The sequence below is a fragment of the Rhea americana genome, unplaced genomic scaffold (genome assembly GCF_003343005.1).
Source record: "Rhea americana isolate MKP2758 unplaced genomic scaffold, rheAme1 scaffold_645, whole genome shotgun sequence".
Taxonomy (NCBI): domain Eukaryota; kingdom Metazoa; phylum Chordata; class Aves; order Rheiformes; family Rheidae; genus Rhea; species Rhea americana.
This window is the reverse complement of record NW_028186807.1, coordinates 24110-46401: the sequence shown is the minus strand read 5'-3', so window position 1 is coordinate 46401 and position 22292 is coordinate 24110. Positions and strand designations below refer to the sequence as shown.

Below are 22292 nucleotides of genomic sequence, written 5' to 3'. Positions count from 1 at the left end.
GACTGGAGCCAAGCTGCCCTGGGACAGAGAGAGACCCAAGCAGGGCTCACTGAGGAACCTCACAGCCACCTCCCACAAGGACTCCTTTGGGCTCTTCAGGTAGGGCAGGCTCTGCTGCTGGTATTCATCTGCTGTGTTCCTGTTCCTCACCAGCTGCACAGAGCATAAGGGCCAGGGCTTGGTATAGACCTTCTCCATCCAGCTTGGCCAGTTCCTCCTGTCAGGACTGCCTCCTCATGTCCTCATGCCAGGACACTCACAGTCCCTAGCCAGGAGTGTTGTGTGGTATTAAGGTATGGAGGGAGCAGAGGGCAGAGCACTCCCCAGGTAGGCTGAGGTGCCCTCCTCCTCACAAGGCCCAGCTAAGCCAAGGTACATCCTGGGGGCAGTGAGGGGACATGGCCCTAGAGAAAAGCCTGCCAGGGCAGTGTGCTGGAGAAGGGGGAGCACATGTGCAGCTCCAGAGTCCACAGCAACAAATTGGGTGAGGGGGCAAGGGTGACAGGCCTTCTGCGGGCCAGGTGTTGGGGGCTTTAGGGCTGTCCTTACCAGGCATTCGCCAATCTGCCATGTCTGTACTATCTCAACCAGATGCAGGAGCTGCTGCCACTTTAGGAGCTTAGTAGCACTGAGAAGGGCTTTCTGAAAGGCCTGCAGAACAGCAGAGACCGGGAGATGCCACTGCTGCCCAGGCTGCCTGCCCTACACCATAGCAAGGCTCAGAGTCTTCCCCAGTCTGTTATGGGAAGCTGCATGTGGGGAGCGAATTAGGCTTTGACATCCTGGGGAGAGACATGGGGCAACCACTGTCTCAGGGCAGCAGAACAGAGCTCCCCAAGGCTCCGGCCTAAGATGCCTGCAAGGACAGCTGTGAAGCCCCTAGGGATGGTAATGCAGGGGCCTTGCTAGGCAAACCTGGCCAACAGAAAAAACGATCCTGGCCCCACACAACCGATGTGGCCACACACGTGCATCACACTTGCGATCTCCTCATGTGCATAAATGAACAGTAGAGCCTCATCTGCTCTTTCTGGGAGGCCACCACAATTGCCACCCTGTGCCAGAAGAGCTGGATGGAAAGCTCTCACATGTAGGCAGCCTCCTACAGGGAAGGAAGATGGGAAGGCCTCAGCAACAGCTGCTCCGAGCTTATGGTGAGAAAGGGGGTCAGTGTGGCTGCTGTGCAGATGACTGTTTCTGCCTCTGCACAGAAGAGCTGTTGGCCAGATCCACTACCAGCACAAAATGGCCCCAGCCCCAAGATGTGCAACACAGTGGGTTTCTCTAACATGTTACAGCCAGGGAGAGTGAAAGGCAGTGTCTGTGCCTGAAAGGACTGCTTAGTCCCTGGCCACACTCCTACCAGTTGCCTCATGGCTGATTCAGAGGAGCTCCTCTGGCAGATGTTTGAAGGAGGAGATGGGGGCCCCCTTGTCAGGGCCAAGCCATGGACAGGCTCTGGCTATGCTGGTGGCTGGGGCAGGTATCTCACAACCCCCTCCTTTAAGCACCACCCCTTGTTCAAAGCCCACCAGACCTCCCCCCCTCACCCCTACTCTCTGGGTACTCCACACCCTGGGAGAGCTGGGAGTTCTGTGGGTCTTAGGGGTACTGGGGCCCCAAGAATTCTAAGGGGTGCCGGAGTCCTAGGAATGCGGGCAATGCTGGGGGTCCCAAAGATCTTTTTAGTACTGGGAATCCTGAGGGTGAGTGTCCCAGGAGTGCAGGGGATCCCAGGGTTTTGGAGGGGGACAGAGGTCCTAAGGGGTGCTGAAGGTGCTCGAAATTAGACAGGAATCCTAGTGCTGCTGGATGGGTCAATGTGAATCTAGGTACCAGTGGGCTAGGGAGGCCCTAGAACACTGGAATGGCAGAGACTGGATGCTATGGGGTAGGTATCCTCAAAAGACACCTGGAGGAGCCCAGGATGCCCCAACATGCATGGCAGAAAACCCTACAGCACCCCTGACAGGCATGCAGTAGGCTTTGGGGTGCTCCTTACAGGCAATCTGCAAATAAGCCTACTTTTAGGGGTGGTAATACTGGCAGAAACATAATAAAAGTTTCAACTATCAAAACAGTGAACTCCAATTTCTCTTTCCTGATGTTTATAAACACACCTTAGCATTTTTTATATGTGTGCGTGTGCATGCACACACATGTAGGAAAGTCTACAGATCGATTATATCTTTTGAATAGAACCACAGCCTTTCATTCAGCCTTCCATGTAACAACCAAAGTGAGAGTTTGGTACCACAGAGGAAGATTATGGAGAAAAGAGGGAGGTCCAAAAGTCATCTTCTACCTGCCAACCTCACTGTGGCTGTAACATCCTCCCCACATTGTTCTCTTATTTCTATACTACCTTATTCTCAATCTTCTGGTGTTCCTTCTCATGTTTTTCAGCTGCTTCAAATAATGTCAGATCAGGCTCCAGACAGGTCCTTAAAGCTTTCCGTGTAGACCCAGAAAAAACATTACCAGAATACCTAGACTGGCTCAGCAGGTAAGAAATCAAACATGATCAGACAGTGTTAAAATAATGATCAAACATAGTGACAGCTATCCCTGCCCTGAACTTCAGCATTCAGATTAGAACAATTTAGAAGCAATATTCAAAACGGAAGAAGAGATACTTCCATATACTCTCTTTCTCTCTTTTCCAGCCATAGTCGAGTAAGATGTCCAACTTAAGAAGCTGTATGYCTGCAACACGCAGCAATTGCTTCTTTTGTTTATAGTACATTTCACAAAACATTCTGAATGTTCCCAGACTTAAATCAAATATTATTTTAACAATGCTATGAGACTCCCCTGTGAGACAAGTTCAAGATCTTGAAAACTGGTGTCTTATCAGAAGGCCACTATGAATGCCAGGATTAAAACTTTGTTTCCTACATTCAGGCACTCAGGGCCACACTTGATCTGTTAACCACTGTAACTGATGTGGGGTTTTTTTTGTTTTGTTTTGTTTTTGTATTTTATTTCAGCTGTGCAACTAAAGCCTTCAGCAGTAAAGTTTAAGCTACCTCTCTGGGAAAGTCTGAGAAACATTGTATTTGTATGTAAATTTTATTCTGCAAAAAATAGCACACTTGCTTTGACAAGTTATAGTAAAAGGTTATGTAAAGAAAATCCTTTTCTGAGAATAAAAATAAAAATACAATCATAATGGTCTGGGAAGCCTAATTATCTCCCCTTTTTGAACTTTGCTGCTGCTGCATTGTTGATCTTTGCTTTCTTCTTTGTTGATCCCTTGGATTCTGGCTCTTTGCGCTTGGCTGATGTGATAGAGCCAGTCACCTTAAAGAAGTCATCCAGTCGGCCTTGAGTGCTGCCTTGTCGGCTCTTACTCAGTCTTTTGATCCCATTGCGGATCCGTTCTTCATTGAACTGCTTCTCCCCACACATAAATTGGATGAGCTTTTCTTCATTTGGCTCAGTCCACTTCAGTTCAACAGCATCAGGATCTACCACATCAGGTTCTAGAAAGAGCTTCTGGGCCTCTTTGTGCAACCAGTTCTCAGGCAGAGGATACTTCTTGGTATCTATGTGCTGAATAATCTTTTCGATAGTTTTGTGTTGCTTGATGAGCTCAACAGCACGCTTAGGTCCAATGCCACGGATGCTCTCACAGTAGTCACAGCCCAGAAGGATACACAGGTCAACAAATTGTTCCCAGGTCAGTTCTAGATCTTGCAGAATACGATTCAGGTGAAACTCTTGGACTGGTAACTTCTTAGCCTCGCTGGCAGTAAGGTGTCGCATCAGTACCGGACTGCCAAAGGTCAAGCAATCCATATCTTCAGTAGCAGCTGCATAGACCTTGCCAGCTTTCACCAAGGTGGCACAGCTGGCTTCAGCCTCTCCTGGTGCCTCAACATACGGAATGCCCATCAGCATTAGTAACTTCTTGCATTCATCAGTGTGCTGCTTGGTCACCTTGACCAGCCTTTTGCTGAACTTCTCAATGTTGTTCTCCTCTCCAGCCTCTTGAGCTTCTTGCAAATGTTTCTCTGCCTCAGCACGGCGCTCTGTTCGCTTTGCTAGCTCCCCCGACTTCAGCAGAGGTGGCTTACCATCAAAGACATAGATGGGCTTGATACCATTCTCCACCATGCGGATGGTGCGGTAGAACATGCCCATCAGGTGGCTGGTGGTCTCGCCTTCCTCATTCTGCAGTGCCTCAGCTCCCTGCCGCACAGCAATGAGGAACTGATAGATGCTCATGGATGCGTCAATAGCCACCTTCCGGCCAAAGTAAGCCTTGATGTCATTCTCCCGAATGGCAGCAGGGGCCATGTCAGCGATGAGCTTGGCCAGGCCATGAATTCCCATCTTGGACAGCAAGGCAGGGCCCGTGCAGCCAGGGCTGGCCTCACAGCTGCCAGGCAGAAAGAGAAGCCGAAACGTGAGGGCAGGGCCGCAGCCCCTGCGCCGGCCGAGGAGGCTGAAAGGGGAGGCAGCCCGGCCCGGGAGCGCCTCAGGGAGACAAGGGGACGCGGGGGGGGGGGACAGTGCTAGCCCCAGGCCGCCGTTACCTGCCACGTTGCTCCGCCACCGAGAACCGCTACCACCCCCGCGCTCTAGGAGCCGCCGCGCCAAAGAAGATAGGGTCCTCCCCCAGTGGCTCCCAGCATGCCCTGTGCCGCACCCTTCCGGTTCCGGCGGGAGAGGGGGCAGAGGGACAGCGGGAGTGGCGGCAACGTGTATTTGAGCTGCTGGGAGCAGTGTTGCGGGGAGAGGGTTATGGTGAGCGGAGGGCACGAGGGGAGGCCGCGAGGGAGGCCATGATGAGCGAGGGGCATAGTGTGCGAAGGGGATGCGTGAGTCGGTCCTGGGGGAAGCGCGGCCGCGGCAGAGGGGCATGGTAAGTGGAGCAGTCGGTCCAGGAGGAGGAGGCATGGGGAGCTGGGGGGGGGGGGAGGAGGGAACCATTGTTGGTGAGCCCCAGAGGTGCTGCCACTGAGCCACATGGTACCCCCACAGGAGCTGGAAACCATGAGCAGATACACCAGCCCGGTGAACCCGGCCGTGTTCCCACACCTTACTGTGGTGCTCCTTGCCATTGGCATGTTCTTCACTGCCTGGTTCTTCGTGTATCCACTGTGGTGGGGTGGGAAGGTGCCACGCCACCACTAGAGCCTTCCTGCCCCTAGCTGCCCTCACACTGCTGGTGGTCATGTTTGCCTTAACTCCCAGCTCTCAGTTATGAGGTGACATCTACCAAGTACACACGAGACATCTACAAGGAACTGCTGATCTCCCTGGTGGCCTCGCTGTTCATGGGCTTTGGGGTCCTGTTCCTGCTGTTGTGGGTCGGTATCTACGTGTGAGGCCTGACCAAAGGATCTCAGGTACAGCTTGGGCAGCCCATGTGGGGCACAAGGGCTTAGCAGCCGGATAAACCTTGTATAGGTGCAAGCTCAATGAGGCTTGTTTATGCTAATTGTGCATATGTGGGTTTTCTCAAAATGTAACTTTGTAACAAGTTGGGAGAGGTTGTTATAAAACCCACCTTCCTTTAGGGATAAATTTCAGAATGTAAGAACAACCAAACAGTAGCGTCTTATACCAGCTGTACTGCTGCAGCCCCTACAGGGCTGCCCTTTGGTTTGAGAAGCGTGGTTACCTTGGAAGCAGGACATCTATGCAGATGCAGAGCTGCACACCACTTTTCACAGCACAGGGAGTGCATAGGCTGCACTTCTGCCAATACCTGAGCTACAAAGTGACCACTGGATAATATACCTGAAGAGTGTTCTTGTGCTCAGCCACCCTTTTCCGTGAATTACACATGCAGAATTGGGATTAATCCCAGTTTGAGACATTAAGTGCCCTTTGCTCAAGGAGTCCTTTGAACCTAGCAGTATCATTTTTGAACAAATGTGATATAGGATCAGCCCCTCAGGGTGCATGTGGAACTTTCTCTAAACTCACCTCTACCATGTATCCCTTCTGACAGGCTGCAGCTTTAGCAACAGCAAGTCTGGTCACAGGTCCCGCTCTGGGGACCTCCTGACTGACTGCCTTCATATCTTACTTGATTCTAGGTGTGAAGCCTCGCAGAAGCTGTTTATGTTTCTTTTATATGTCAACAACAAAGCCTATATGGACTGTGCTCCTGTCAGGTGACTTCTGCCAGCACAACAAGCCAAAACTAAATAAAACTTATTCTGCGATCTACCTGCTTTTGTACTTACTCCGTGTTTTAGATTCTTTTGACTTAGCTTTTCGAAACTGCTTTGATCGGGATGGACCCTGTATGGCACTCAATAGTAAACTGGCCATTTCATAGGATGTTTCCAGCAGCAGAAGCAGCTCTGTTGTAAGGAATCAAGCATAGTTCAGATTTCCTTCTAGGCTGTTTAACACCTAACTGGAATTTAAACAGGCATTCCACTGGAGAAATTAGTTAATTCTGTAAAACTAACTGGTGATGTCTCAAGCATCACTGACATTGAACTTAAGCGACTTGACAACAGTTTTCTTTGGCAATGAAGTTTATAGGCTGTAGTGAGTGGCTTGCAACTAACCAATGAAACTAGCTGTTGCATGCAGGCTTTTTCTTCTATGATAGATTTCAGTGGTATTATCACTCTGACAGGTCTTGAAAATCAGCATTGTCCTGTGACCCCAAAAGACTGGGAACCACAGGTCTGGCAGGAACAGAAATGTGCTGCACAAAGTACTTGTAATTCCTTTGCAGTAATATAAGGGGGGGGGGGAATAAAGAAAGGATGCCTTCTGTCCAAAAGACTGCTTGTCTTTGCTAGGTGGCAGTACTTAATCTTTTTCATCAGTGCAGGAGAAGCCTAAATCAAAGCTGACTTCTTCCAAAGTGTGATCATCTTGTGGTATTCAGTGTTCCTTTTTAGGAACTCTGCTTTTGAGAATTACACTTCTGAAGTCTTAAATATTTAAACCTCTATACATATCTCGGCCCAAAATAGTATTGTGGTTAGCATTACAGAAAAAAAAATGTTAAGTTCAAAACCAAAGTTATAAAAAGAACATGTTAATCAGCTGCAGCTTGATTCCAAGGACTTTAAAGTGCAGCTCCAACTCCTTTGGTTTTGATCATAGATTTCCACTGCTGTATATGCCTGGAAAGCAGTTTCGTGCCACCTTGTGCCTTAGTGCAGTCCTAGAAGAGAGTCCTAGAAAACAAGTGCTTCCTGCTTCTTTTTCCTAAGCCTGCTCATATCCCTCAACCTTCGCTGCCATCTGCCTTCCTTACCCTCCTACTGGCAAGCAGTGTCCTTTCTCACCCTGTGTTGAGCCATCCTGAGCTAGCAGCTCAGTTTAGGGCAGCAATGTTAACTGCCCCTTGCAGAGGCTGAGGGGAACAGGGACCACTCTGAAGTGATTCACTTACCATTTGTAGTGTGCAGCTGGGAACTGTTGTACTAGAAATCAAGCTGATGGAAGCATCTGGTCTTGCTCTTCAGCCAGGCTCCATGCTTCTGAGGTGACTCAGTAGCAGATGATGGCAGAGCAGCAGCGGCCCGGAGAATGTACAGTTTGGCTTACGTAAAACTGCACTCGCAAAACATCCTCTGACTAGAGTTACCATGTAGGAGGTTGGTGTAGATCCTCAGATGCAAAGCAAGAGTAACACCTGTCTACTGAGTGCAGCAGTGTCACAAATGATGCTTGTGGGAAATCAGAGTTTCAGAGGAATGCTTGAAAAGTACTGAACACGATAACCTTGCAGCTGACTGTGGTCTTCAGCTAAGTAGTGGTTTATTTATGGCAAGCATAACTACATTTTAAAGGTATTTTTGTATTTGTATTCCAGCTCTTACAATCTGACATTCAGCAGGAAGCTTACAGAGTTAAAGCTCTAATTTTCTATTTTGGAAGAAAGCTTTCCCTGTGCAGATGTTCATAGATGCTTCTGGATCTGCCCTTGCTCTCTGAAGCATGAGCAATGATAGCTCCTTTTTATATCTGCTCTAAAGCATGCTGCGTAACAGTAAGCAAGCCACTTTTGACCTTGAATATACCCCACCTGGGCAGTTATAGAAACTCAAGCGGACACTAATGTTGTTCAGTCTTGGTGCTTTGTGAGAAGCAGTTTATAACTACTTAATTGAAGGACTTTTTTCAGGTCCAGGGAGGAATGCAGCAAGGAGTCATCCTTGGATACAAAGCAGTATTTATATCTTTATTTATATGGGTATATTTACCTCCAGCATAAAACAAAGTCTAAATAAGCCAAACAAAAATGTGGGGAATCCAGAGACTCAGCACACAAATTCAGCAAAATATAAATATAAATGAGAAAGGAAGGAAGGAAACATTACTTGTTCCCCACAAATAAAAACCAATAATCAATAATACCTGCTAAGAATTCAACTCTACAAACTTGCTGGCAATATACACTGATTAAAGCTGTGACAGGAACATTTAAACCAAAGAAATTAGTGATTTACTTTTTCTTAATTCTTGCAGTGATGGCATAGTCTCTATTTACAGGCTTTAAGCTTTAACAGTAGGACAGAAGGTTTGTGAATTTGCTTTTGAAACAAACTGCAGAACAGCCAAACTTTGGAAACTGGCCTCATTTTCATATTTGTCATCCTTCCTGCCAAGAATGTCTAGAGAGATGAAGATTCTCCTTTTCAGCTGGGACAAAAAAGAGGGTTTTTCCTAAGCTGGAAGGCTGAAGATACTGGCTCAGAGCTCTCTCTGTCTCATACAGGGAAAGGCCTGATGGTTAACTCTTTCTTGTCACCGATTTGGGAAGAGGATGAGGAGAACATCTTTAGTTACAGGTGAGTAGGGCAGAAACAGCTTGTCAGGTAGTCTCTACAAGCAGTTGTTTCCATGGACTTAGAAGCTATCCTGCTATCCTTTCAGCATTAAAGAAAACTATTAAGGTCTAGTCTCTGCCTTGCTCTGGTATTGCTGCCTGCTGCCTGGTACTACTGGCATGTGATTTGTGACATAACTTTAAGATAAAGGATACTCTTGTGACATAAGACACTAAAAACTGCATTCTGAATCTCTGAGTCTTCTTTCAATACTCTGCTTGAAATAGTTGTATGTGAGTAGGACTGGTCTTTGCATTTTAGGTGTTGCTTTGTGTCACTACTTTGACTACCACTTTTGAGGCACTCAGCAATTACCATACATGTGGGAAGTCACTGTTCTCTCATACAGTCCTACTAGCAGAAAAAGGCACTAGAGATGTTCCTGTAGCCTTTAGGCACTTGGTTTGCTAGGGCCCCTTGTAAATTACATGCCTAAGTGTCACAGGGATACCTGAGAGACTCTCCATCTCCTATTGGGCCATGAATGTTAACTCATTTCTGATGACTGATTCCTTCCCTCCAGGAATGGCTTCCCCTGCAGGAGGGTAAGATGCACTTGCAGATCTCAGCTCACCTCAGCCATTACCTTTGAAAACTTCATAGGGGATCGGTTGGGTGGTGGTGATTGCAGGCAGTGTTTCAGCTCTGATGTTCATGACATTGCCAGTTAACCTCTTCTGTTGCTAAATGAAAGCATAGGCATTCAATCCAGCTCAGCAGAGGAGAAACAGTAGCAGCTGAACCTGAGAACACTAACTCTCAGATGAGCAGACCTAGAAGAGCACATATTCAGTCACCTGAATATGAACCTGGAATGTGAATATGGACCTGCCACACTGGGCCACTGATTGCCAAGTGGAGAATAAAAGCTGCCAAGAAAGTTAACTCCCCAGTTTAAGGCCAAGCAAAAATGCTCAGGGCAGGTGGAGGGAAGAACTGGAAGAGCACTGAGTGTCCTCTCCAGAGAGCTGCACTGGCTTTCCTTACAAGTTGCAGGCAGGAACAGAAAGTCCTAATGAGTATAGAGCTGATCTGTTTGTGCTTAGTTACTACCAAGTCCTAGGCCTTTTTGCTTTTCCTCTGAGCTCCCCACAGTTGGGCAGAAGGCTGTCCTCTAGCTGCATACTCACTTGGTTGCCAGGAATTCCCTGCTCATGCTGCTTCCCAGCTACAGTGCATTTTAGTAACTAGAGTGTGTTAACAATATTTGCTGCCCAAAAGCACAGAATAGGAAAGATCTGACCTTGAGACCACCCTGCAAATAAATGGCCTAGTCCTTCGGAAGCAGAGATGCAAGTGCCTAGTGATGACACCAAGAATTGCAGGACTGCTTTGTCAGGACAGGCTCAGAAATTCTGAAATGAGTGACAGGAAACACAAGGGAGATAAAACTGCTCCCCAGACTGCAGAATGATCCCAGGAGATCCATACAGGAACGATCTCTGTATCTGGCTAAGACATATTTGCAGCTTGTTTCTCTGGTGCAGCAGAACCAGCTCGTGGTGGCACTGGGGCATGTCAACCATGCATTCCTCAGTGCTGGTAAAAACAGCCTGCAGCTGGTAAATGGATTGCTGCAGCTTTCTCCACTGAAGACCACAAAGACCAACAGCTGTGGCCCTGGTGTGGTTGCCCAAACCTAATCTGGTTAGAGCTGCCTATATCTAGTGACAGGACTGTGCAAGTTTCTTTCTTTCTTTTTTCTTTCTTTTTTTCTTTTTTTCTGGCTAAGTCACTTTTCGAGTTTGCTTCAGGAAGGAAGAGTGGCATTTTTCCTCTCACTGCCCTTTCCTTTCCTCTCCCCAGTGGAGGCTACTATTTCCTTAAAAAAAGAGTCTCAAAAAATATTAACCTGGTAGTGGCTCAGTCTCCAGGAGTGTAGATGTTTCCTTCTTTACTAAGAGGTGCTGGAGTGGGATGAAGAGAAGGACATGTGGATGCTAGTAGCTGTCAGTCTGACATATCCCAGCACCACTGTAGCAGTCAAGCTTTAACACAGAGCTTAGCAAAGGCCCCTTTTGGTTTCCTATGTGAGACACATATAGCTCAAGAGTAATAGAATTAAAAGGCCCATTTTTATACAGCTTAAAAAAATGCAATGGTTTAGCAAGTTAAGAACTTGTAACAGTAAAAATACCCAAAACACACTCAACATAACTACTTTTTCGAGAACAACAGTGAGAGTGAGGGCCCACAGTCCCTGCCATTTCTCATTCTGTGGTGGGAGAACATTAGCCATATTTCTTCACTGCTTGGCAGCAATCCATCAGACAGCAGAGCTGCATTCACCAGGTGGTGCAGAGAAACCAACCCACATGTCCAGAACAACCCCAGTCCTGCTCTGCAGGATGCAGCAGGCTTTGCTAGTGACCTCCCCTTAGCACATCTGGGCAGAAGTGGTTGTGTTGATTCTACAGCCAGCTGAGCAGCTCCGCATCCACTGAGAGAGGCCACACACTGCTGCTAAACAAAGAACGGGCTCCCACAACACTTAAGGCAGATGACTCGGGGGTATTTTTTCTCCCATGCATTGATGACAAGTGTTTCCAACACATAATTTGGCCACGGCACAGCTTTAGCAGAGTCTTAGTGAGGTCTTCAGTTTATCCATCCAAACCTGTATACTATGGAGGTTAGGGTATAGTGAGGAGAGGGAGAGAAGCTGCAGTGGTGATGTTTGCCCTTTCTCTTGCTGTCAGCAGAGAACATGCAATTCATGGATCCTGGGGCCTCCAGGAATCTGCAGAATAGGGCTGCCAGGGATGACCCTGGGCCAACTAGAAGGAACAGCATCTCCAGTGTATGACTTCCAGTATGTCCAGGCACAGCATTCCTTTCCAGAAGAAATACTAGTGTTTCAATCTTGGAAAGGCCTCCAGTGTTGAGCAATTCCAGTGTTGTAGAGAGCTAAGGTACCACATCTGGAACAACTGGGCCAGTACAGAGTAGAGTTCCCAGTCACACTCTGGGATGTGGCAGGCCCATCCCCATACAATCCAGTGTAAAGCTTTGAGATCTAGCGTAGCAGGGGAGGGAGAAGTGATGGAGGACACAGTTGTCCCCATAAGGGAAGGAGAGAGTTGTTCTGGGCAGTAGGGGATGATGAGAGTTGATGCTAGGGTCAGCCCAGGAGGGCTGGTTGTGTTTCTGTGGCATAAGTCCTATGCTCTGTTTGTGCTGTACTTCACTGTATCACCAGACCGCAACCAAACCAGCTCCATACCCAAAGCAGAAGTCAGGGATAAGGTAGGGCTGGGGGCTAGCAGAAAAGGGTGTACAGGAGTGTCCCCAGTGTCATCAGTCCCCCTCCTCTCTCTAACCAGAGGGCACTGGCACTGCCAGGACTCACTCACAGAGCCAGTAAAACTGAAAATAATAGTCAGTGAAAAGGTGTCCCATCTGCTCAGGAGCAGTGCTGCAGTTGGCTCGACCCTATGTGAATAGAGCAAGAAAAACAGCTTACAAATAGGAGCAGGTTACATACTCTAAGGGAATCATGCCTGAACTATGGCAGTGAAGGGTGAGCCCCTAGATTCACACACTGCATCAAGATACACAAATCATACTCTCTTCTAGACCTGGATGTGAGCAGATCTGCTCTTCCATTGCCCTTCTTTTCCCAGTGCATGAGTGTGCACTTGTTCCCCAAGTAAATTACCTTCCTCCATTACACATGTAACTGCTTGCAAGGGAACAACCACAATATACAGGGCTGTTGAAGGCTCTTAGCATGATGTGGGTAAACCCATAAGCAGAGCCCACTCTCTATTCAGCCCTGGACAATGGAAAGGACGACTTGTACTCACAGGCTGGGCTACTCTGAAGTGGTATGTGAACTCCCGGAAAGACATCATCACTAGAGGCCAACGGTGCATTGTTTCCTGGGGAAGAAAACACAATTGCTGGGATGACACTAGTCCTGAGCATTAGGGGACTCTCCTCGGCTGACTGGCAAAAAAATACCTAACCCTGCTCTGTTGAATGACTCTATCTTTGTGGAGGAGCCAGGATCAGCAATGGAGCTGGACTGAGTGGAACAAACAGATGTTCAACCATTTCACCCAGCTCCAAAAGCATCACAAGCATGGAAGCTGGCTTAGCCCACAGCTTTAGTTTGTGGAAAAGGCTGGTGAAACACACAACGAAATACTGGGCTTATGCAGAGCACAATGTTTGCCAAGCTCCTTGACTCTGCTCTGCCTCTTCAGGAAGCTAGCCCTCTCCCCATCACCCTTGTGCTCTTAGCCTGCTCAGCTTCTCAGAATTGCAGCTCCCCAACTGCGCTGCTACTTCAGCCAACATAGAAAAAGGGGAAAGTAGGTGTAATTATAGCAAGTGTAAATTCTCCCTTGGCCTGAGGGAACTGAGCTTCTGTTTGAAATAAAAAATACTGTTAGCACCTCCTGAGGTACTAAAAACACTGCTAGCACTTCTAATTTTTTGTCATGTCATGTACCCTTGCTCTGGAAGGAGTGAACGACCATAACCTAGTACTACTTTTTTCCTTTAACACACTGCCAGCATCTCCCCTACACACAATGTTTTGAAAGTCCAGAGGGAATCATGACTCATGAAGAATCTGATGCAGACTCAGCACACAGAGATCTGTGGGGAATACCCCTGAAAGAGTTTCATTAGGACAGGTTACAGCAACATACAGCCTGGCCCAGGCTTTCCCTTGGGCCAGTCCTTGGGCTCAGACACAGGGGCTGGGTGGGATGACTTCATATGACTGACTACAGCATCCATGATTCATATATAAGGTTGGCAAACAGTTCCCTATTGGGGTGCATGCAGGGATGTCTGATGTACATTTACATAAGCAATTGCAGAGTAAGGCTATCTGAGCATGAATTCCCTCAAGCAACTTCTATACTACCTTAGCCCAACTGCTATACCCCTACTAACTCCCCTGCCCCAGAGGTAACTGCATTATGCCAGGATGACATACAACACCTGTCTGCCTGTGAATGTGTGGACTTTGTGAGCCATCACCTCCCTACCTGTGTGTCTGTGGTATTGATGAAGTTGTCCATGTTTGCAGCATCCTGGCATGGGTCACTAGAGACAAGGCCACAAAGGGAGATGGACACAACAGAAGAAGTGCTAGAGAGACAAAGACACAGTAAGATCATGGAAGGGAGCAGGCTCTACTGTGTCTTTCCTAACATGTGCAGGAGATAGCATGGCCACATGGCATAGTACCCAATTGACTTCAAGAGAGCTGACTGGCTATCCTGAAATCTAATCCCAGCAGCTTCCCAGTCTGTCCTGTTACTCCCAAAACCCCACATGCCCACTGCAAGCCACAGGAGTGACAGTYCCCCCCAAACTCCTGCTCATAGCTGTTCGTGATCCTTTCTTGTGATTTCTGCTTATCACTTCCATTATCTTTGAATTTCTGCTCCCAATTCCACTTCCTAGACTATTTCCTTCATCAATCTTTTCTTAGTCTCTGGATTCCCCTCCTTCTCCATGCACTCCTGACCGACACCCTGCAAACCCTTTCCCTTTGAGCAGATCTTGGTGGATCCCTACCCACCCTATGGTCTGCAGTCCTTGGTCTCTGACAGGAATAGAAACACATAAAAGAGTTCACTCACTTCATCTCCAGGGTCAGATTGGTGTTTACTGCTGTGAGCTGGCTAACAGGGATGCGGTAGGTGAAGTTTCCAGTCCTGAGGACAGAGAACGAGCATTAGACATTGCAGCATCAGTTCATCCAGCTATAAGATGGCCTAGGACAGAACCCAGAGTCTCTATGGCTGAGACTTCAGAGGGCAGGGGTTCCCAGTCTAGTTCCCAAGCTCATCACCAAATCACTATCTGAAGGGGCAGCAACCTTCCTGCTGGCACTCTTAGCAAAGGAGTAGGGATTGAGTCCAGAGAGAGTCCCAGCACTCTGCCCAAGGGGCAGCATGGGTTGCCTTGGGACAGTAACAGAAGAGAAGAAGGCACTAGGCTCCAGGTGCTGGCTATCTGCTCGTTTTACTGGAGCTTCCACAGCACAGCTGCCACCAGAGCACTGGCAGCAAGCCCTGCCTCACTCACCTGCATGCATCGCTGGCTGCACAGTACTGGGACTTGATAGCTACATTGATCTCCAAGATCCGGATGGAATGTAGCACTGGGCTTGGCCCTGTGGGTATGAAACAGATGATTTAAGAGGAGCAAAAGGAGGGCTGGAAGGGATGTCTAGCACTGAGATTGCCTTTTCTCATCGTGTCTTGAGGTGGAGGTCAGATTGCTGTTTAACTGTTAACACTATGTCCAGTCATGGTCTGGGTGACCCAGCCTCACTCATGCAGTACTGGTTCCTGCTGAGCTAAAGCATTCTGCTCTCAGTGGTCATACCTTGCTTTGCTATGGCTTGGCTTGGCTGCTGGAGGGGTTGCAGGCTCATCCGCCCTGGGACAATACAGGCAGCTGAGCCCCTCATCCCTCTTGCTCTTGGCATCTAGACCTGAACTTGAGTGTGAAACTTCACGGTGAAGAGTGCAATTGCTTGGTGACAAAGAAGGGCTGTCAAATCCCTCAGGCACTGCTTACTGCATACATCTTTTTATTCACCCCTGGTAGGAAGACATGGCACCCTTGTCAGTCTGAGCTCCAGAGATGGTCCTACACCTTTGCCATGTGCTCCTCTTCCTGCAGCCTGGAGTTTTCTGCTCTCTCATTGGGTGTTTGGCCCATGTTAGGCAGCGGGGTACCTTGTCTAAGCAAGGTCACCGCACAGTTGCTCTGAGGATTTTATTGCTGCTCACACTTCACTGACAGAGTTGGGGATAGATGAAGGGGCATTTCCTGGGCCTGCCTCCTGCACCTGAGAAGAGATGTCCCAGACTGTGTTGTGGACTGGTAATCAGCACTTTTTTTGGGTGCCAGCATGTCTGAATCTGCGTATGTCTTTCTCTAGGTCTGATTTAGAAATAGCTGAGCAAGCTGTGATGGGAGTAAGAAAGGTGATGTTGGCATTGCAGTCTCAAAACAGAACTGGGAAAGCTCAAGATGGAAACTATGTAGCTGTCTAATATGGCCAGAAAGGGCAGGTCATGCCGGGAAGGAAGGGGAGGGCTGGAGGTTGAATCTGGCTGCACTGGAAAGGCTGAGGCCTACATGGCTCTGCCATAGTAGAGGGCCACAGTGACGGGGCCATGCAGGACAGATGAGCCTCAGTTGGTTGAGGATGCAGAAGGATGCCAGGAGGCAGCCTAGGAAAACAGTGTTGTCACAGGGATGGAAGAGGAGAGGGTCCACCTACCATCTGTGTCAAGATCCTCTGCATGGGGCCACTCGCTCACCGGCTGCTTGATGCTGCGTTGCTGCCGGGCCTGCCCCAGTGGCGAGTTGCTGCGGGAGAGCGAGAGGTTGGAGATGTACTTGGATTTGCCCTGGATGTGGGTGAAAGGGGAGGAGGGGCTGGCATTGGGGCTGCCGAAGCTCTGAGACCTGTCAGGTGTCTTTGGCCACTTGGCGTAGGAAGTCACTTTCCCGGTGACACCTCTGGATTTGCCTTTAATATTTGTCACTGGCAGAAGTGAGATCTGACTTAGGTCTGTGAAGAAAAGAGATGGAGAGAGTCTTTTCAGGTGAGTTAGAGAGAGCTGGGCAGCCCTCCTAACTTCTGAGGCCCCAGGGAGCCTCAGCTCACCTGCAGGGAAGGAGCCAGTGCAGAGGGAACAGCTACAAGCTCAGGAGTTCATTCTATCCCCACTTTATACCCCTATGAGCAGCTGAGGCTTCCCAGCCCTCTGTGTGAAGGGAATGATGGGATCACTGCAGGAAAGGGATGGTACAACAGGCTGTAGGACAAAGTAGGTTAGAGACCTATGATCTGATAAGACACATTGTTTAAAACAGGGTTAAAACATGACTTCAGGGGTTTTAGGGCTCTACAGGGACTGCCTGAAGCGCTGTTTCTCCTGCAACAGCAACAGAGCAAGTAAGCTGGTGAAAGCATGGCCTGGGCAGCCAAGAAGCAGCATACCTCATGGCCTGTCAAAATACTGCTCATGGTGAACACAAGATCGAGGCCCGGCTGCAAGGGACAGCTGCTCAGGCATGCTGGCCAGCCCAGCTTAGCCTCTCATGGCCCTATGCTGGCAGAGCAGGCAACTGCCAGAGACCTTCCAGTACCTACTTACCCCAGCAGCATGACCATGGATGCTTGTAACATGCCATACTGGCAATGAAGGTTGATCAGCCTGGCAATCACACTTTGTCCTACAGGCTGCCTGCTGGAATGGGTCTCAACACCTTCAGGCAGCAGGTGTTGGTGAAATCAAGTATCTTTGGAAGGCTGGGTTGCATGTCCTTTTCATAAGGTGCAGAGGTAGGAAATGAACTGAGAGGGGCTGGGGCCACAAGATGAAGCAACAGTGGGACTGATGCACCTCAGCCCTATCCCAGCACCTCCCACCTGTTGGACTGGTACTTACCTGTCTGGTTAGTAGCATGAGTGGGGCTGGTCTCAGAGAGGGCAGTGGAGGAGACATTGGTGGGAGCAGCAGAGCAGCACATGGAGAAACATGGTGGGTTGAAGCATGCTAGCACGCTCTGGCCAGATAAGCCGTAGAGAGAGTCATGCACATTCACTGTGACTGCAGGGCAAACAGTAGGGACACTTGGAGTAAGCCAAGGAAGAGGACATCTAACAACAGTAGCACTGAGAGCCCTGAGAATCCTCTCCACAAAACCACAGCCTCAGGACCACCCAACATAACAGTAGGACAGTGCCAGCAAGCCTCTGGCACAGAGGTGCATTCATTACCCTGCACCACAACATATCACAGTGCTTTTCTGGCTGGCACTCTGCCATGCTGTGACCTACCTTGGTGTGTAGAGGTCCTGTCACTGGCTCTGTCTGATGCAATTGTGGATGGCACCAACTGAGTTTTATCAAAATTCTGATTTGACCTAAATTCCAGGAAAATATATGTGAAAACCTCTAGCACAGGAGACAACATGTACATGGAGAAGTGACTGTAGCACTGACTAGCGATGGAACATGGTATGTGGAGCAACAGCAGACAGAAGGAGAGCAGCAGCAAGGAGGAGCAGACTATGAGACAGAATGAAGCAATCAGGGAAAGGAGAGCAATGCAGGAAAGGGGAGAGAGGCATACAAACCACAAAGACAGCAAAGAGAGTTAGAAAATGCCCCAGCAGACTGGCTGCAGCTCTGCATGACTGTCAGGGACTAGTCCCAGCTGGTTCAGAGGACAGTATTAATGCTCCATCAGTGCTCACTGTGGAATAATCTGTCCTCAGGGACCTTGTTTTCTAATACTGATCTCTTGGGTGGCTTTATGAGCTCAGATCCCAGGGCACAGTGTTCTCCCTATACAGCTGCACTTAGAATGCCCATGTCTGAGAGCCTCTATGCTCATGCTCAATGCCCAGTGCCAGGATCTCAGCACTCTTAAGCCATGGTGGGCTCCAAGCACTCACCATTCTTTAAGAGCAATGTCCTTTATTAATGAGAGACAGATTATTCCTCATCTTGTTTTTTAGAAATACAAACAATCCAACTCATATTCATCCTACATAATTTCAGGCATTTCACTGAAGCCTTTAAGACCTGAGCCGAGCTGCAACAGGAATCTCCAGAGGGCAAGTCGGATCTAAAAGGGAAGCAGCTACTGTCTCCTGCTGCCATGTCTCTCTCCATTGTTCATACAGGCAGCCTAGAGCAACATCAATGCTGGGCACTTCAGCTCTTGCCTGCAGAGAGGTAGGAGGAATGCAGCATCTCACCTTGACAGACTGAGCAGAGATTTTTACTGCACTCCTAACAAAGATGTCAAGATTTCCTGTCCAGGGCCCCAGAGGTTTATTTTCTTCCTCTCACACATTTTGCTTGTTCTGTGCCAATGCAAGGCTTCTCAAAGATAAATGCGGTCTTCACTCATTTAAAGAAATCATTTTGTCACGTGGAAGACATACTTCACTACATGTATTTCTTTCCTCATGAAAGAAGACACACTAGTCTCCTAGAGGCAGTGCGGACATCACCTTCCAATGCTAACTTTTATCCCAGCTGAAAATCTCCTTCTCTCCCTCATATTCCTTCTCTGTCTTGCCAGCATTTTTCATACATGGCTTTATCTTGCATTCCATGGCCACTAACTTTTTAAATAGCCTCTTGTGAAACATTCTGCTGCGGAGTCCTTAAAAGAACACATTAACTGTGCCTTGCATTGCATTTTATGCAGTATTTTGCTGACTTGTTCAAAGGATTCTGATAAACAATACGACAATTTCCTGTTAAGGAAAGTATGTTGCTGCAACCCTGCAGTTCATGTTAATTAATTCAGGTGTTTTATAGTTATGTTCCTAATTAGTAACTGAGCCAGCTTTCCATGTTTTATAGTAAGATGTGAAAGGATATACCTCCCAAAGACACTCCTCTTTTTTTTTCCTTTTTTTTTTAATGATACTTTTTCTGAAGCTGTAAAACACAGAAGCCAAGTTTACTGAGCAGCTGGGCACTTTAGTAATTTGCCTGTTCCTGGATCAGATACCAGAAGAACTTGTCAGTATCTTTCCAAACATTCTCTGTGGTGATGGTTTATAAAAAAGAAATAATTTAGTTTTTTTTCTGTCCTTTTTTCTCCCACTAAATTGTCCCCTACTCCAGGGTGACCCTTCACAATAAAGCTACTCACATACAAAGAGGTAGTAACATCCTTTTGGCTAATTCTTCGAAGTCTCTATCCTTTTTACATATTGTCTTCACTCCTCTCAGACTGCCCATTCCTGCTCTACCTAGAATACATCATTTTTTTATTCAGCCTTTGATTAAGTCGTTCTTCAATGCCCTCATCTTAATGCCCCTTCCATATTGCCTGATGAAGTCCATGATCCTTCCTGTTGGAGTCCCACTTGCTGAAGGATATTCATATCACTCTCTTTGCCTTCACATTTTTTCTCAAGATTCTTTGCTTTTTGTGATGCAGATGGAAGAAAAAGAATAGGAATTGAGAGAGAAGGGATACAGCAATTAGATACCAGCATAACGAAAGAGTAACATACCGTGGGCATAGAGCGACCGGGACCCCAAGACCCCTGTGCCGGAAGAGTGCCAGGAGACAGGCAGTGGGCACAGCAAAAGAGCTATGGGGTAGTGAAAGGAGAAAGAAGGTTGGTAGAGGAAGAGAACAGGAGAGAATGAAAGGGAATACAGAAGATAATGGAAATGAAAAAACAAGAAAGGGAAAAATAAAAGAGATAACAGAAAGAAAGTGGATTAGATGAAGTAACCAGAACAGGAAGGAGAGAAATAGAACAGAGAGAGAAAGAAAAAGAAACATTATCACTAGATAATGAATGTGAGCTCCAAAAGGAGTAGTGTGCTGCCTAGCACAGGCAATCTATGTGCAAGCTTGCAGGGCTGGGGCAATTCCCTGGCTGCTCTTCCCACACTAAGGACACAGTTTATAGAAGAAAAACCCTTGCCTAGCACAGACTGCTTCAGCCCCACAGCAATTGGTGCAGCCATGATGTTTCAGTCCAATTGAAGAGGCATCCTAATAACATTTAGATAGGTCATGAGGAGATATATGAGCAGCCAAACAAGAGGATATTTTCTTTTTCTTCTTTCTTCCTCACTTTTTACTCCAGACAACTTTCCTGACATCAGACTTGGATGCAAGGAAGCATTTGGTTGTATTTACAGCTTGACTGACTGGAACTGTGGTCAGTCACCCTGCAGTGATTTGTGTCTCAGAGCTCCTTCCCCATCCCATCACCTCATCTTTCCCACCCCATCACCTCATCTTTCCCACAGAACCCAAAGGTACCTACCCGTCAATATTCACAAGGTCCTCCTCATTGCGCAAGCTCAGCACGTAGAGGGTGGACATGGATACCACACTGGAAAGACGGACAGAATTATAGCCTGAAGAATGGCATGGGGCAAGGGACATGTCATAGTGTTGATCTGCTTCCAAGGGCTTTCAGCCCATGACAGTAGCTGTAGCTACTGCCTCTTACTGCCTACCCCATGGATGTCAGTGAAAGCTGGGCCTGCTTGTTCTGAGGAGGGGAAGTGTAGTAGGGATGTGACAGGAAAAGACATCTTACAAGGCACCTGTATGTGTCCCTATCACCACACAAACTGGTGCTGAGAACCCTTGAGATTGCACTGAGAAGTGGCATCACTTCTGGGAACTGAAGCAAATCCAGTGCTTCCAGCATGGACAGCTTGGTCAGACTGGTTCAGGCCAAAGTAATTGTTGTAGGTATATTGACTGTTTGTTCACCACATCCCATGGCTCAGCAGTACAAATGACAGGGAGGAGACTGCTGCTGAACAAATGAAGTGATTCATTTGCTTTGTCTCATTCCTCCAGCTCGCAGCAGGGATCCCCAGCAGTATAGTGTGCTGGGGAGAGGGTGGCCCTGAACAGCCCTCTGCAGCTGGGGCTAGGAGGATCTCTCAAGGCTAGCTCTCACTGTTCTGGAAGGTCTGAAGGAAATCCTTCCTAATCAATATGGAGAAGAGGCAGGATGGGTATGCAGTCTTACCTGAATGCCATGATGATGACCAGGGCAATGATAGTGCCCTGTAGGAAGCGCTGGCTGATGCAAGCTTGCTCTGGAATCACTGATGGTGACTGCAAAAGAAACACCAGAATATCTGCTCAGGGCGCCTTACCGCTCTAGTCCTCTGCTTCAGAGTATGGCCCATCCCACCTAGCCTATACAAAGCTCTCTTTCTGCTTCCCTGAAAGCTCTGAACCCCTCAGTGTAGAAGCCAGATAATGTTTTTGTAATGCATGGACTAAAATGCTGCCCCAGGTAGGAGAGAGCAGGAAAATGGGAGTTAACATGTTCTCCCCTCTGTAACATGCATAGGTGAAGATACGAGAACGATACAGATGACTGTTTCTGGACAGACAACCTCCTTCCAGAACAGCACTGTTCTTTGGGAACAGTTCCTTACCTTGCTAGCTACTTTGTGTGGCCTCTTTTTTGGGGGTACACTTCCGGCACGGCTGAACTGGCTTCCTGTTTGACTGCAAGGAGAAAGGAGGAATTATGCTGAGTTGTGCAGGGCATTGCATTCAGGGCAATTCTCAGACAAAAAAAAAATGTGTATGCTAAGGGAATAGTCTCTGTGTGACATGATGGTCACAAACTCACTGTCACTCAGTCTACTCCAGGGGCAGATGCAGTGCTGGTGCATTGCCCAAAGAGCCTTCCCCAAGCCTACATAAGCAGACTAGGGACTTTGAGCTAGTCTGAGAGAATGATGTTGGGAAGTGCATGGCAGATCTGTTTCGTCAGTCTCAGAACCTTGAAATCTACCACAGACAAATGGCAACTGTCAATACCCCACCGTTGCCAGGCTGAGCTGACAGTACCGAGGAGGAAGATTCCCCCCAATTCCTCCCAGCTTCACTTTCCCAAACTGAGATGGCATATAAGGCTGCGTGGGCTTGCAGGGAGACATTCCTTTTGCTTTCTTTC

At 48.0% G+C, this 22292-nt stretch overlaps 3 protein-coding genes across 4 annotated transcripts in view; 1 reads left to right on the top strand and 2 right to left on the bottom strand.

Annotated features, from left to right (window-relative positions):
* Positions 1-3053: 3053 nt before the first annotated feature.
* On the bottom strand, positions 3054-4644 carry FEN1 (flap structure-specific endonuclease 1). Its single transcript, XM_085320620.1, has 2 exons — positions 4542-4644; positions 3054-4384 (listed from the first exon to the last, which is right to left on the bottom strand). The coding sequence occupies exon 2, from the start codon at positions 4336-4338 to the stop codon at positions 3190-3192; it is 1149 nt and encodes a 382-aa protein (XP_085176746.1). The 5' UTR covers positions 4339-4384; positions 4542-4644; the 3' UTR covers positions 3054-3189.
* TMEM258 (transmembrane protein 258) lies at positions 4644-6186 on the top strand. Its single transcript, XM_085320621.1, has 4 exons — positions 4644-4752; positions 4990-5099; positions 5210-5357; positions 6054-6186. Exons 1-3 carry the CDS (start codon positions 4750-4752, stop codon positions 5334-5336), a joined length of 240 nt encoding a protein of 79 aa, XP_085176747.1. The 5' UTR covers positions 4644-4749; the 3' UTR covers positions 5337-5357; positions 6054-6186.
* A 1922-nt stretch (positions 6187-8108) lies between these two features.
* MYRF (myelin regulatory factor) overlaps positions 8109-22292 on the bottom strand; it is a 35306-nt gene continuing 21122 nt past the window's right edge. The window contains exons 12-23 of one of the 2 annotated variants that reach the window (XM_085320623.1): positions 21766-21838; positions 21348-21436; positions 20625-20693; positions 17650-17735; positions 17258-17419; positions 16269-16374; positions 16081-16169; positions 14871-14958; positions 14423-14497; positions 13823-13925; positions 12626-12700; positions 8109-12251 (exon numbers count right to left, since the gene is read on the bottom strand). In XM_085320623.1, coding sequence (XP_085176749.1) covers positions 12165-12251; positions 12626-12700; positions 13823-13925; positions 14423-14497; positions 14871-14958; positions 16081-16169; positions 16269-16374; positions 17258-17419; positions 17650-17735; positions 20625-20693; positions 21348-21436; positions 21766-21838 — 1102 coding nt within the window. In that variant the 3' untranslated portion in view covers positions 8109-12164. Of the gene's footprint in view, positions 12252-12625; positions 12701-13822; positions 13926-14422; positions 14498-14870; positions 14959-16080; positions 16375-17257; positions 17420-17649; positions 17736-20624; positions 20694-21347; positions 21437-21765; positions 21839-22292 lie in introns of both variants that reach the window. The other variant, XM_085320622.1, reaches the window with a different exon arrangement.

Bases quoted from the DNA above. Each gene is read 5' to 3' on its own strand.
- FEN1 (XM_085320620.1), bottom strand. From the start codon at position 4,338: ATGGGAATTCATGGCCTGGCCAAGCTCATCGCTGACATGGCCCCTGCT.
- TMEM258 (XM_085320621.1), top strand. The intron at 5,100-5,209 runs GTATCCACTGTG...CCCAGCTCTCAG, and splicing joins TTCACTGCCTGGTTCTTCGT to TTATGAGGTGACATCTACCA.